The sequence below is a fragment of the Eurytemora carolleeae genome, unplaced genomic scaffold, assembly GCF_000591075.1.
Source record: "Eurytemora carolleeae unplaced genomic scaffold, Eaff_2.0 scaffold1289, whole genome shotgun sequence".
NCBI lineage: Eukaryota > Metazoa > Arthropoda > Copepoda > Calanoida > Temoridae > Eurytemora > Eurytemora carolleeae.
In genome coordinates, this window is record NW_019397176.1 from 56798 (window position 1) to 69926 (window position 13129).

At 30.6% G+C, this 13129-nt stretch overlaps 1 protein-coding gene across 1 annotated transcript in view; it reads left to right on the forward strand.

Annotated features, from left to right (window-relative positions):
- The window catches only part of LOC111712526 (inactive tyrosine-protein kinase transmembrane receptor ROR1), a 30143-nt gene that overhangs the window by 2784 nt on the left and 14230 nt on the right, over positions 1 to 13129 (forward strand). The window contains exons 2-7 of the mRNA XM_023487173.1: positions 3663 to 4161; positions 5690 to 5821; positions 8884 to 8946; positions 10196 to 10245; positions 11565 to 11646; positions 12292 to 12353. Coding sequence (XP_023342941.1) covers positions 3762 to 4161; positions 5690 to 5821; positions 8884 to 8946; positions 10196 to 10245; positions 11565 to 11646; positions 12292 to 12353 — 789 coding nt within the window. The 5' untranslated portion in view covers positions 3663 to 3761. The remainder of the gene's footprint in view (positions 1 to 3662; positions 4162 to 5689; positions 5822 to 8883; positions 8947 to 10195; positions 10246 to 11564; positions 11647 to 12291; positions 12354 to 13129) is intronic.

The window sequence follows — 13129 nt, forward strand, 5'->3', positions numbered from 1 at the left end:
GGAAGGGGGGGGGGGTTGATGTCTTGCCCCCGTTCATAATATTTTCAAGATTGAAAAACAATGTTAATTTGAAAATAAAGGAAAATGAGATTTTATTTTGAATTAATTCTATAGTTTGTAGGTTGATTTTATTAGGGGACAGTAAACTCTTAATTCAATTTTTCTGTATTTGAACAGAAAAATGAATATCTCCATCATTTATTCTACGATTAAGGTTTAAATAGAACTTTTTCAATGGAAGGTTATCAAAAGTGTAAAAAAAATCGAAAAAAGTATGCAAAAAATTTATTGAAAACTATAACATTTTGAAGTAATAAAAAAATGATAATTAAAGATAGATTTAGTATAATAAAAAATAAATATTTCCGAATCTATTTTTTGTTGCATTTTAGAATTGCTCATTTTAGATAAATATGTTTTTAAATTTTCTAGTCAATCTTAGTCAACTTAGAAGCAGTGGTGCATTTTTGTAAAAAGGGAGGGGGGGAATCTTTTAGAAGCTTTTAAGGCAAATGATATATATGTATATGATAGGACTCCGTAAAAATGTATCCCCCCCCCAAAAAAAAATATCTTATTTTTCCCGAAAAATCCAGATAAGTTTTTTATCAGGTGGGGGGGGGGGAGTGGGGGGAGTTGTTCTTTATTGTCTATATTCTTCTTTTTTATTACCTTTCATTTCAGTGGCAGTATACAGTATACACACTACAGGGGGGCTCAGTATTCAATTTGTTTTAACATATTTGTTTTCTTTACTTTTTTTACAAGGGCCGGAGGGGGGGGGGATTGCGGAATGTGTTGTCTTGTATCATCATTCTTTTAGCTTTTACAAGGCACTTTTTACACAAACCAAAACAACATATATATTTAAATTTATAAAAAAAATCTTTGTTTTATTGATATATTTGTAAATAATTTTAGTCGATTAGATTTCAGCAATTTAGCGTGATTAAATTTGACTTTTCAAATTTGAAATTCTAAAAATTTAAATGATTGTAAATGTAACATTATGAGACCCTCTTTTTAGTGGCGGCAGAGCAGGCAAACTTTAAAATAGTATTTACCCTTTTGTAAAGTTGTGGAGAAAAACCAAAACTGAAAATAATCAATTATCAGTCAGAGAATAAAGAATATATCTTGTATTCACAACCAGAGAGAGGTACCGTCGTGTTTAGAACGTTACATTTGATAAAAGCATATTAAAAATGAAATTCTAAATTTACAATAATGTAAATGTCTTTTTTTAAACTTTTCCTTGAAATATATTTCTATTTGCTTTCTAGTGTGTAACAAGTATTAAGACAATACACAAGAGAAAGCGAACAGAAGACAAATTTGTGTAGCATGATGTATCACTTTGAGTCAAGGGTACGAGGAGACATCATTACGGTTTCCGGAGTAAGGATCAAGTTTAGAAAATAACTTCATCAACCTTCAGATACTTTTGAAACCGTTGAACTAGTTTTCGACTTCGAGCAGCTATATTTGCAAATTTTAATCTTTGTTTTCTAATTTAAAGATTTACAGCTTTTGTTTCTGTTTTTGTGACGTTTAGAGCGACTAAGGCTATGCAAAAAAAAATTGAACTTTTTACTTTGGCAAATGAGCACATGGATATAAAGTTAAAATTAAAACATAAACTAGTGTGGACTTGATCTCAGGAGTGACCCTTCATTAAGAATGGAATGTCACATTAATGGTAACCTTTAATTATCTATCTGAGTAATAATGAGGAAGATATCGTCGTTTCTCTGTCTCAAAACGCGTTGAATACTGACAATTTTTTTCTTTGTCTCTGTAGCTTTAATCTGCAAGTTACTTTGAAAGAAAAACCATTATTGAAAATGATAAAATTCCCGAGACATAAAGAAAGATATATCAGTCATCTGAGTAAGGTTAAAGGAGACAATTGTTAATTGGACAGACCCCTCTATAAATGAGAGGTCACTTGAAATTTCAACGACAGTCTTTTTAACTAGAGAACAATTTGTCCAAAGAACATTACTTTATTACTCCTAAAGTTGAGAGAGAACAATTTGTCCAAAGAACATGACTTTATTACTCATAAAGTTGAGAGAGAACAATTTGTCCGAAGAACATGACTTTATTACTCTTAAAGTTGAGAGAAAACAATTTGTCCAAAGAACATGACTTTATTACTCCTAAAGTTGAGAGAGAACAATTTGTCCAAAGAACAAGTTGAGAGAGAACAATTTGTCCGAAGAACATGACTTTATTACTCATAAAGTTGAGAGAGAACAATTTGTTCAAAGAACAGGACTTTATTACTCCTAAAGTTGAGAAAAATACACTTTTAATGAGCAAAAATTAGCTTTAAATTTGAAGTTGAATGTTAAACTTCTGTAAAAGACCCCCCCCCCACATCCGGTGTTAGGTTTTTCCCCAAAGGCATTTTTCCCCAAGCGGCAACTTCCCAAGAGTATTTGACCAAGAAGCAACTTCCCAAAGGTTAAGTTAGTCATTCTGAGGCTAAGGACTAGGGGCCGGGCGCTGGGGCTTGGACATTCTTGGGAAGTTGCCACTTGAAAAATCGCACATTTGGGAAGTTGTCACTTGGGAAATTAGCCTTGGTAAGTTGCCGCTTGGGAAAATGTCTTTGGGAAAGTATCTAACATTTCCAATCCTTTTTATTATTGTCTTCTCTTGACAATTCGAAAAATGCAATTTCTTTTTCTCACATTTCCTGACTTAATGCAATTTAAAGTGTTCGCAACTTTTATTTATTCTGAAAACTTAATTCGCACACTTTAGTGTTAACGAAATTGTCAAGTATTTTGCAAACGTTTTTTGCAAACTTTAGAAAGCTTAGCTCAGACATGTTGTGCAAAATTAAACAATAAACCAGGACTTTATCAAAATAGGATCTGGCTTGAGCGTAAATTGTATCCAGGTCATGTTGCAAAATAATTTGCAAAATGTGGTTTCCAAGGATTTGCAGAGTATTTGCGAGTAATTTGCAGGCTGCATGAATGCCTTGTTTTACCGGAAAGAATTAAAGTAAAAAACTGCCTGATTCTTGAACTCTGCCTTCAGTAGAAAACAATGCTGTAACTTTACCCCATCCTCCTCCCCTTTCTTTCATCTCGATCCCCCCTTTTCCTCTTTATCCTCTTTCTTTAATCTTTTGAAAACCAGGAATTAGGAATTAAGTTTATCAGGTGAAGGAATATAATTCTAATTAATTAGCAGGAATATGGCTTCATTTTAAACAAAAATTAAATTTCAGACTTAAAATTCTTTTGTTTTTTACAAATATATTAAAGTAACATTTATTAAAATATATTTAGGAAATATTTAGAGAAAATTAAAAAAAAAATATTCAAGAAATTGGAAAAATAAGAAAAAATATTTTTTTGGTTTGGAAAAAACAATGAAGAATTTTTCGTTGCGTGTCTTATTTTTAAATATTTTTTTCCCCTCACATTAGTAAAACAGACCAGCATTAAAGTATCAAACATTATTACAAAAACAATGTTAAACCGAATTTTTAAACCCTTATCTTTAAAAAGTTTCTATAAGTTTGCTTCAATTAACTATTAAACAAAGATGAGTTTTAAATCAAGAAAAAACTGTACTATTTATATTTGTCTAACTCGATTAAAAATTTTGTTTGATTACTATTTTTAACTATTTTATTTCAGTGGATTGAGATGTGATGGCCATGCAGAGAGGATTGTGATTAACGAATAGAGATGTGTGAAACTGAATCAAAAATGTGAGAAAAATCCATAAAATTCACAATGTGGACACATCTGCTATGTGTGATTTTAGTCGTGATATGTTCTAAATCAGAAAAGATCGACATCAACGAGTTCGACTACGACGTGACGACACCAGTGATATACGACGAGTCTGACTATGTCGACTTCAACCTCGACAAGTCTCCGCCGTCGCTTCCCGATCCAGGAAATCCGGGAGAAAAGTTTCGAATGGTAAAATCCATGCGTAACACGACGCGGGATGCGGGAGGATCGCTAAAACTTCGATGCGAAGCGGCCGGAAGCCCACGCGCCACCGCTTGGCAGTGGTTTAAGAATGACGCACCTGTCATTGTTGAGAAAGGTCGTGTACGCATAAAATCCAGTCTTGAGGATTCTCCACAGTGGTCTATGCTCAAGATAAATGTCCTCGAAACTTTAGGAAAATCATATTTTTTTCTAAAAGTCCTTTAATTACTCTTTATACAGTTCCAATCATCGTATTCTCAACAAAAATTAAGAATAAAAAGCAAATTATGAAACTTAAAGGGAGTACATGGGAACACGCAAGACTAACTAGCGCGAGATGCGCACATGAATCTTCTATTTTTAATTGCGTTTTGGTCTTTATATAATTCAACAATCTTTAAACTTACGGAGTTGACTTCACCTATTTTTTTTTCATGGTGTTTGAAAGCTTGGTAGAAGTCCAAATTTGAAATCAAAAGTTGTCTTCCTTGTATTGATTTATATTAAATTTTTCCTCCTTACATTTTCTTGAACACTCCCTTTAAATCTTAATTTATACAGAAGCCAAGAATCACATTTAAATAAATTATCTGAGATGTGTAATTTAAATCATATTTCTAAATAAAGACAAAAAAACCGGAATTGAAAAATATTAACTTTCCAAAAAATGTATATTATACTCAAAACGAGTTGTTACGCTATAAAACGTATTTTTTTTACTGTGTACAACTGTAAAATTCTAATAAAACAAGTGTAAAATCAGTAGAAGGGACATTTTTGTTAATCATTACTTAAATTGTAGAATTCCTGAACAGTTTGTTTGATATTAGTTTCTTTTTTTGAAAGTCTTTGATAAAAGTTTTTAAATTTAAATCAAATTTAAAACTTGCTTTATGAATTTTATTCAAGAAAGCTTAAAATAAGAATATATTTGCCATCATAAGTCTTAGCAATTAGAATTATTTCATTTAAATTTTTGCTTAATCTTTTTTTATTTTTAAAGAAAACGAAAGTGGTAATCTCTGGTTTGTCTGTTTGAATGTCTGATCATAACTTTGGAATCCCTGGATTTGCCTCAAATTTTGATTGGGAAGCTGGTCAAATTGGTTTCATTTCTTTATTTTGAATTATCTGTTCTTGTATCTCTGTCATTGATTTATTTAAAAGTAGAATATATAGTATAGAATACTTACTTGGAATACTTGATGAGTTATCCCCAGGACTCCAGCGGGAATTTCAGTAAGGTCCTCTCGGAGAAGTGATCATGTCCTCTAGATTTACGTCCTCCTTGTGTAACCTCTTGCTCACTAATCTTGGCATAGTAATTCAAGATATCGATTCTCTCTAAAAGGACAGGTTTAATTAGCAAAATATAAACCAAAATAAATTAAGCTAACATTACCATAATCTCTAATCTTAAAAAAAACAGACTTTCGTAATGGCAAGAAAATATGTGTATGTTTGCTACCGCAGGCCGACCAAACTGTAACCAGAAAGTTGTAACATTTATAAAAAATGTTACAATTGCGCCCATGGGTAACAAGTAATAGGTGGCCCATCCCTCAAATAATGGTTTTGATGTGTGAGGTCTATTTTTGTAGAATTTTGGACATTTTTAAAATTAGAAAAAAAGGCCTTTGAGGCATTGGCAACGCCGGGTACATCTGCTAGAAATTAAATAGAACTTGTAATGCAAAAATGTTAAATATGATTGTCTCCAGATACTGCGTATTACAAGTGTGAAGCGTCTAATAATGAAGAAGTAGTAGAATCTACTGCAGTTGTTAGAGTAGCTCTTGGAGCTTTTGGAACTTTACCTAAAAACTTTCCACCAGCTTCGGTTGATTTTACGGGTAAGCTAATTTAACAAATAATTAAAAGTTAGTGTTACAATACATAACTCTCACGGGCAGCCGTAGTACATTTGAATTTCCGTGCCGGGTCAACCTTTCCGGTCCCAGTTTGTATTGTATCGCCCGGACATTGGGTAAATAAAGCAGACCCTCAAAAGGACCAGCCGGTGCAACAAGGTTGACGCGGTCAGACTTTAGGTTGAATTTACTTTACCTAAAGGGTCAGAGGAGCTTGCTCTGTATGATCTGCTATGTCCGTTATATATCTTTATTCTTTCATTATGTTGCATTAAATTCCTATTCATATACAGAGATACCCACAAAAGATGAGACTTCAGAGACAACTGTACAAAATTTATACTGTCCATGTTTCCTCCTAATCATGATTACCTGCAACTGTAGAATTGTTCCTTTCTTTGCCAAATTATTTAATCAGCCATATCAAGACTTTATCTTTTAGACTCAACAGATAAGTGTAAGATTAGTAGCGATCAAAAGCGCTTATTTTTCGCCGTATGCTAGTATTCTTTTTTTATTTTTCGCTAACACTCCCTTTAAAGTTTCAAGTTGTCTTTATACTCCATCCTTTGCGGGTAACCCTTTATGGGATAAACTGTAATTATTAAAGGAACTGTAGAGATTTAACATAATTTTGAACGAATCCTTCATTTACAGAGTGGCCTGTTCAAATCACATCGACACTATCTTAGTTGACTGCGGAGAACTTGGTGTTTTTCGAGTTAAAAATAGTTCAAACTATTTAACGCAGCGTACTACGCATATTTCTCGAAAATTCAACATATTCTATATATAACATGTTTTAAAAAAATTAAAGAATATAAGTATTTAGCGGATTTAAAACAAATTAATTACTAATAACAAGCATTTTTAAGGATAAAACAAGGATAGCGCCATCATCTTTGATTAGTAAAAAGTTTCATATCTACCAATACCAATCTACAAATGATACTCTACAAAACGAAAATTACTTGAAAATACTTTTACTTCTACTTAAAATATTTGTAAATTGAGAGAAATTTCTCTTTAAATATTCGTACTTTAGATTTTTTAAGTCAAAATCAACTTACCATAGCTAAAAAATGTCTACATCAGAGACTGCAGTTCAGGGGATAAAAGATCTAAAACTGTTGTTGGCTCAAAATATTAGTTTTAATGTACAATTCTAGGAGAGAGTGCCACTTCTTGCCTTTACAGTTTCAAACGATCTTGTACTTAAAAACATTTCCATGTTGCAAATCCTGCACATTGAACAAAATGTTTTTTTGTTGACTTGTATACATAAATATCAGAAAGATATCAACAAATCTGAAACATTTATCTCATAAAAAAAATAATTATATACAAATATTTTTTAACTGGCTTCATATTTTTTAGTACTAGCTTCAATCCGTGCTTTTAATATCTTAATATTTAAAAAAAGGTTTAATGCAAAGCTTGATATTTTTATAGAATCGAATGTATATTAATTTATCTATTAGAACTACAGTGATAACCAGAAAACTCTAAAATACGAAGACGACTTATAGTAATACTTAAGAAGTTTAGTGTATTTGATCGTGTTACAAAGCAAATAGTGTTTAGTGTATTTGATCGTGTTACAAAGCAAATAGTTTTACTAGAAACTTATTAAATCCCTAATTGAGTGAAATGGGTTTGTTTAAACTGTACAATTGCTACGTACATTATATGGACCATTTAAAGTTATATCTTCAGTCTGAAAGTCGTCTTCACATTTCAGAGTTTCCTGGTTATCACTGTAGAACACGTTAAACTAAAGCAAACTGCGCGTTAGATTGAAATATTTTATGTTTTCAATCATATCTCCTCTAATTGAAGAGTTAGTAAGAAGAGCACTGAGCAAGTTATAACTTTCTAATATGTACCAGAATACATTTTTTTTCTCGAGCAAGTGCTTAAAATCCAATCTTGAGGAGCTACGAGGTCACAATCTCGAAGCAGTAATGTCGCAATAATTTGATCTTCTTCTTCTGTCTAGTTCACAGTGAGAATAGCTTACATAAATTAGTGTATATCGTACATAAATCGGTATATCGTGCACATAAATCAGTATATCGTGTCTAAATCAGTTTACAGAACATGTATCAGTTTACTGTGCGTAAAAATCAGTTTGCTATACATTATCAGTTTATCGCTCATAAATCAGTTTACTGTACATAAATCAGTATATCGCTCTTAAATCAGTGTACTGTACATAAATCAGTATTTCGCTCATGTATCAGTTTACTTTAATAAATCAGTATTTCGCTCTTAAATCTGTTTACTATACGTTATCAGTATATCGCTTATAAATCAGTTTACTGTACATAAATCAGTATACCGCTTATAAATCAATTTACTGTACATAAATCAGTATACCGCTTATAAATCAGTTTACTATACATTATCAGTATATCGCTCATAAATCAGTTTACTGTACATAAATCAGTATACTGCTTATAAATTAGTTTACTGTACATTTTCAATTTATCGCTCATAAATCAGTTTACTATACATTATCAGTATATCGCTCATAAATTAGTTTACTGTACATAAATCAGTATTTCGCTCATAAATCAGTTTACTGTAATAAATCAGTATATCGCTCATAAATCAATTTACTATACATTATCAATTTATCGCTCATAAATCAGTTTACTGTACATAAATCAGTATATCGATTTTAAATCAGTGTATTGCACATAAATCAGTATATCGCGTTTTAATCAGTTTACTATACATTATCAATTTATCGCTCATAAATCAGTTTACTTTACATAAATCAGTTTACTGTACATAAATCAGTTTACTGTACATAAATCAGTTTACTGTACATAAATCAGTTTACTTTACATGAATCAATTTATCTCTCATAAATAAAATGCATCAAGCCAGATAAATCAGTAGATATAAATTGTTGACCAATGAAGTTTACCGAAATAAATCAGAATACTAAAAAATATAATCATGTGATAAACTTTTGTATTGAGAGTTTTCCAAAGAAAGCTAATTGCAAAGACGACATTATTGTATATGTATTGTAGGTAATATGAACGGCGGATCTACAAATATTGAGTTTGAAGGTAGACAGCCAGATTTTAACCAAGGTAGGATGTTTTATTGATAAAATTAATTTGGAAATTATTGAAAATTTGACACTTTAAATTTTTCCTAAATTGAAAGCAACGAGATTAAAGTTAAAGAGCACTTTCGACGAGTTATATACATGTTAAGCTTGGTAAATCACTAAGAAGCTAAGTCTAATCGTTTTGCAATATGGTATAGGACAAATTCTTGCCATTTTCTTAATTAAAAAGTCCGCAAGTTGCTTTCAAGAAAATCCACGTTTAAGATGGAAATAATGCTCAAACATCGTAGCTTATGTCGCTATAGGTTTAATTATTGATGAGAATCTTTAATGCTCTCTTTAATTTAAACTATAATTTCGTTATTTGTCTCTTTATTTTAGACAAATTTTAATTCAAGATCAAAAGATATTTTATAGCCTTATAAAATATCAATATTGTTAATATATTATTTTTAATAATGACAATTTTTGACTGATCTTATAAATGATATTTATTTTAAGATAATTATGTTTTTAAAGGGACTGTACACCTAATTATGTTTTTAAAGGGACTGTACACCTAATTATGTTTTTAAAGGGACTGTACACCTAATTATGTTTTTAGAAGGACTGTACACCTATAATTATGTTTTTAAAGGGACTGTACACCTAATTATGCTTTTAAAGGGACTGTACACCTAATTATGTTTTTAAAGGGACTGTACACCTAATTATGTTTTTAAAGGGACTGTACACCTAATTATGCTTTAAAGGGACTGTACACCTAATTATGTTTTAAAGGGACTGTACACCTAACTATGCTTTTAAAGGAACTGTACACCTAATTATGTTTTTAAAGGGACTGTACACCTAATTATGTTTTAAAGGGACTGTACACCTAATTATGTTTTTAAAGGGACTGTACACCAAATTATGTTTTTAAAGAGAATGTACACCTAATTATGTTTTTAAAGGGACTGTACACCTAATTATGTTTTTAAAGGGACTGTACACCTAATTATGTTTTTAGGACTGTACACCTAATTTCAAATGACTCTTCCTTTAAAGATTCCGATTCACAACGGTATCCTTGAAACTTCTAGCTGAGTAACAGTGAGGAAGATACTGTCGTTTTTAAATTTTAAAAATTGAGTGTTGAATTCTTACAAATTCTTGTATTGTCTCAGCAGCATAAAACCTTGATTTGACCTTTATTTGACAAAGGTTTAAAGGGTGCCGTATAGTGCAAAATTGATGTTTTATGATTTTTATAAAATTAATTTTTCTAGGAGGTGTTAGTGGGAATCAATTGTCAGATACAGAGCTTAAACGTTTAGGGGTAAATATATATATTTTTAATAAGAATATTTTTGAAAACTATTTTATTAAAATTTTCTTTTCAGCTAGAATCTATAAAAAAGAAACTATTTTCTAAAATATGTTTTCTTAATAAATAAGATTTCTGTTCACTGCAGAGTTTAAATCAAGTTCATTGTAAAAGATACTGCAGTCTCTGTTTTTATTAAAGGGAGTGACCGGCTATGTAAGGTAGTTGAACTGAGTATGCAGTGTTGTAGAAAACTTCTTTCAGATTCCTTTGAGACATATAAAACTTTTTAAAGATCTGTAAATCCTGAGTTTGAGCGCAAATTCGATGTTCAAAACTCCTACTTTGGGAGTGGATACGTTTTCAGAATTAGTTTTTTTTAATTATTAAATAACGACGACATAAAATGTAATAAAAATTCTACAGTAAACTAATTAGTTGTTTAGGAACAGGTTGAGAAAATAAAGATTAATCTTATCATCGAAAATAAGTAATCAATTTTCAATTATTAGTTTCTATTTTCTCATTATTCTGGTTTCTCATTATTCACAAAGATTTTCTGCAGATTTTCTGGAATATTATTTAAAAGACGACATTTTAAGAATTTGAAGAAATCTGCGAATAAATGCAAAGAAAATAAGAAATTCAATATAATGATGAAAACGAAATAATTTATTCTATCATTGATATATTGACAAATTTCTTTTTAAAAATATGTTCCTAACCATCTAATTAGATTACTGTATATTTTTACTATATTTTTCGTAGTCGTTATTTAATAATTATAAAGAAACTAATTCTGGAAAAGTATCCACCCCCAAAGTAGGAGTTTTGAACGTCGAACTTGCCTCAAACTCAGAATTTACAGATCTTTGAAAAGTTTTATATGTCTCAAATGAATCTAAAAGAAGTTTTCCACAACACTGCATACTCAGTTCAACTACCTTACATAGCTAGTCACTCCCTTTAAGCCCAAGTACTGCAAAGCATATGTTTAGTTACCCAATATACTTATTTTCAGTAAAAATTAAGGTTAAATTTTCTTTATTTTTTCTTAATAAAAATCTCTTTGATTGCTAGGATTATTTTTTTTAATTATCCATCATTTCCATTTTCAAACAAAAAGAGAAGGAATTGAGTCTTTGCCACAATCTCTGATTTTATAATCCCTATATCTGTGCAACCCAATAACGTAGACCTGAGACATTTCAAAAAATGAATTCTGGTAGATAAAAAGTCTAAGTTTGAAATAACAAAGGTCTTCACGATTAGGTTATTAGAAAATTTAAGTTTGTATCAATGACTCAGTTCCTTTACATTTGTTATATTAGGAGGGGAACCCAAGCTTAGTTCCAGATGAGAATAGAGGTTCATGTGAACTTTATGTTGGAACTGTTTGCAAACAGTACATTGGTAGGTTGGGATGAAATTATAACGCTGTTTTCAACTTTTCCACCTTTTAAATAACCAAGGACAGTTCTCTGTCGATTTTTAAAATAATTTAAAGCGCTAAAAGGGCTTTCTGTTTTCGGCGTTCCACAGACCTAGCCAATCAAAAAGATTCATGGTCTACGACATCGGGCGCCGGGTTTGGGCAGTATTGTTTGTACTTTGAACCTTCAGAATTTTTCTAGAAAAGAACAAATTTAATTTTTGCGTGAACATATTTGAAATCACTTCAAAGTTTGGATGTGAATGTTTCAAAGTATTCGGGTCTTTCATTTTCACTTCATTTTCACTTCATTTTCACTTCATTTTCACTTCATTTCACTTCATTTTCACTTCATTTTACTTAATTCTTGCTCTATTGCACGCTTTGTTTGATGAATGTTGAATGGCAGATCAAAACGTTAATGATTTGTTTATAAAAAAAATTTAAATATTTTTTGCTAAATGTTTATTGATATCTTATTCTAAAATAATGTTGAAATTAATGAAACAGTCCCTCCCAAGAAAAAGGGGTTTATGTCCAAAGATAACACAATCTATTTGAAAAGCGATGGGGCTTTTTTTATAACTAAGTAAGTAAATGATTTTTAACCTTAAATTTTGTTTTAGGGCAGAAATACATTTATATCAGTGATGGTTTGAAACAGGATTATATTGAACAGAAACTTCAGGCAATCAATCAATCAATCAAAAAATCGACAAATAAATTATTCGATTAATAAATTTACCAACACATGGATCAATTTATAAACTATTCAACTAATACATCTTTTTATAAATCACTTAAATTTAATTTGATCATCCAGTTTTTAAAGCACAATAAAAAGAATATTGAATAATGTTTCTAGAAAGTAAAAGTAAAGTATCCTGCTTTATATTCGTCATGTCAAGTATATAATTGTAAATATTTAAGAATAATCCAAGAACTGAAGGGCATTGAGATCCGTTTTTAAACATTTTAAACAAAGTTTTAAAACTTTTAAGAGGCTCCGCAAGAATCTGAGATGTCAAATTGCTCTTGTTACAGTGAAAACCAGAAAACTCTGACATGGGAAGACGACTTTTAAACTCAAGTTAGGACTGAAACTAGTTCAATAAACATTAGACAGCAATTGTACAGCGTAAATAGACCCTTTTCACTTAAATTGTGCTTTGCTAAGTTACTAGTAAAAATATTTGCTTTGTAACAACATCAACACACTTAAGTATTGCTATAATGTCGTCTTTATATTCCATTTTTTTCTGGTTATCACTAAACGTTTTGCAATTTTCTTTGTTTCTGGACAAAGATATTCTCCAAAACGATTGAAAAGTCGTTTTGGCTGATTGATTGATTGATTGATATCTTTGACCAGAAAAATAATTCGCATAATGTATAAAAAGCAAGTTTATCGAGAATACAAATTAATGGAGCATTTTAACGTCAGAAAGCCCCAAATGTCTTAAA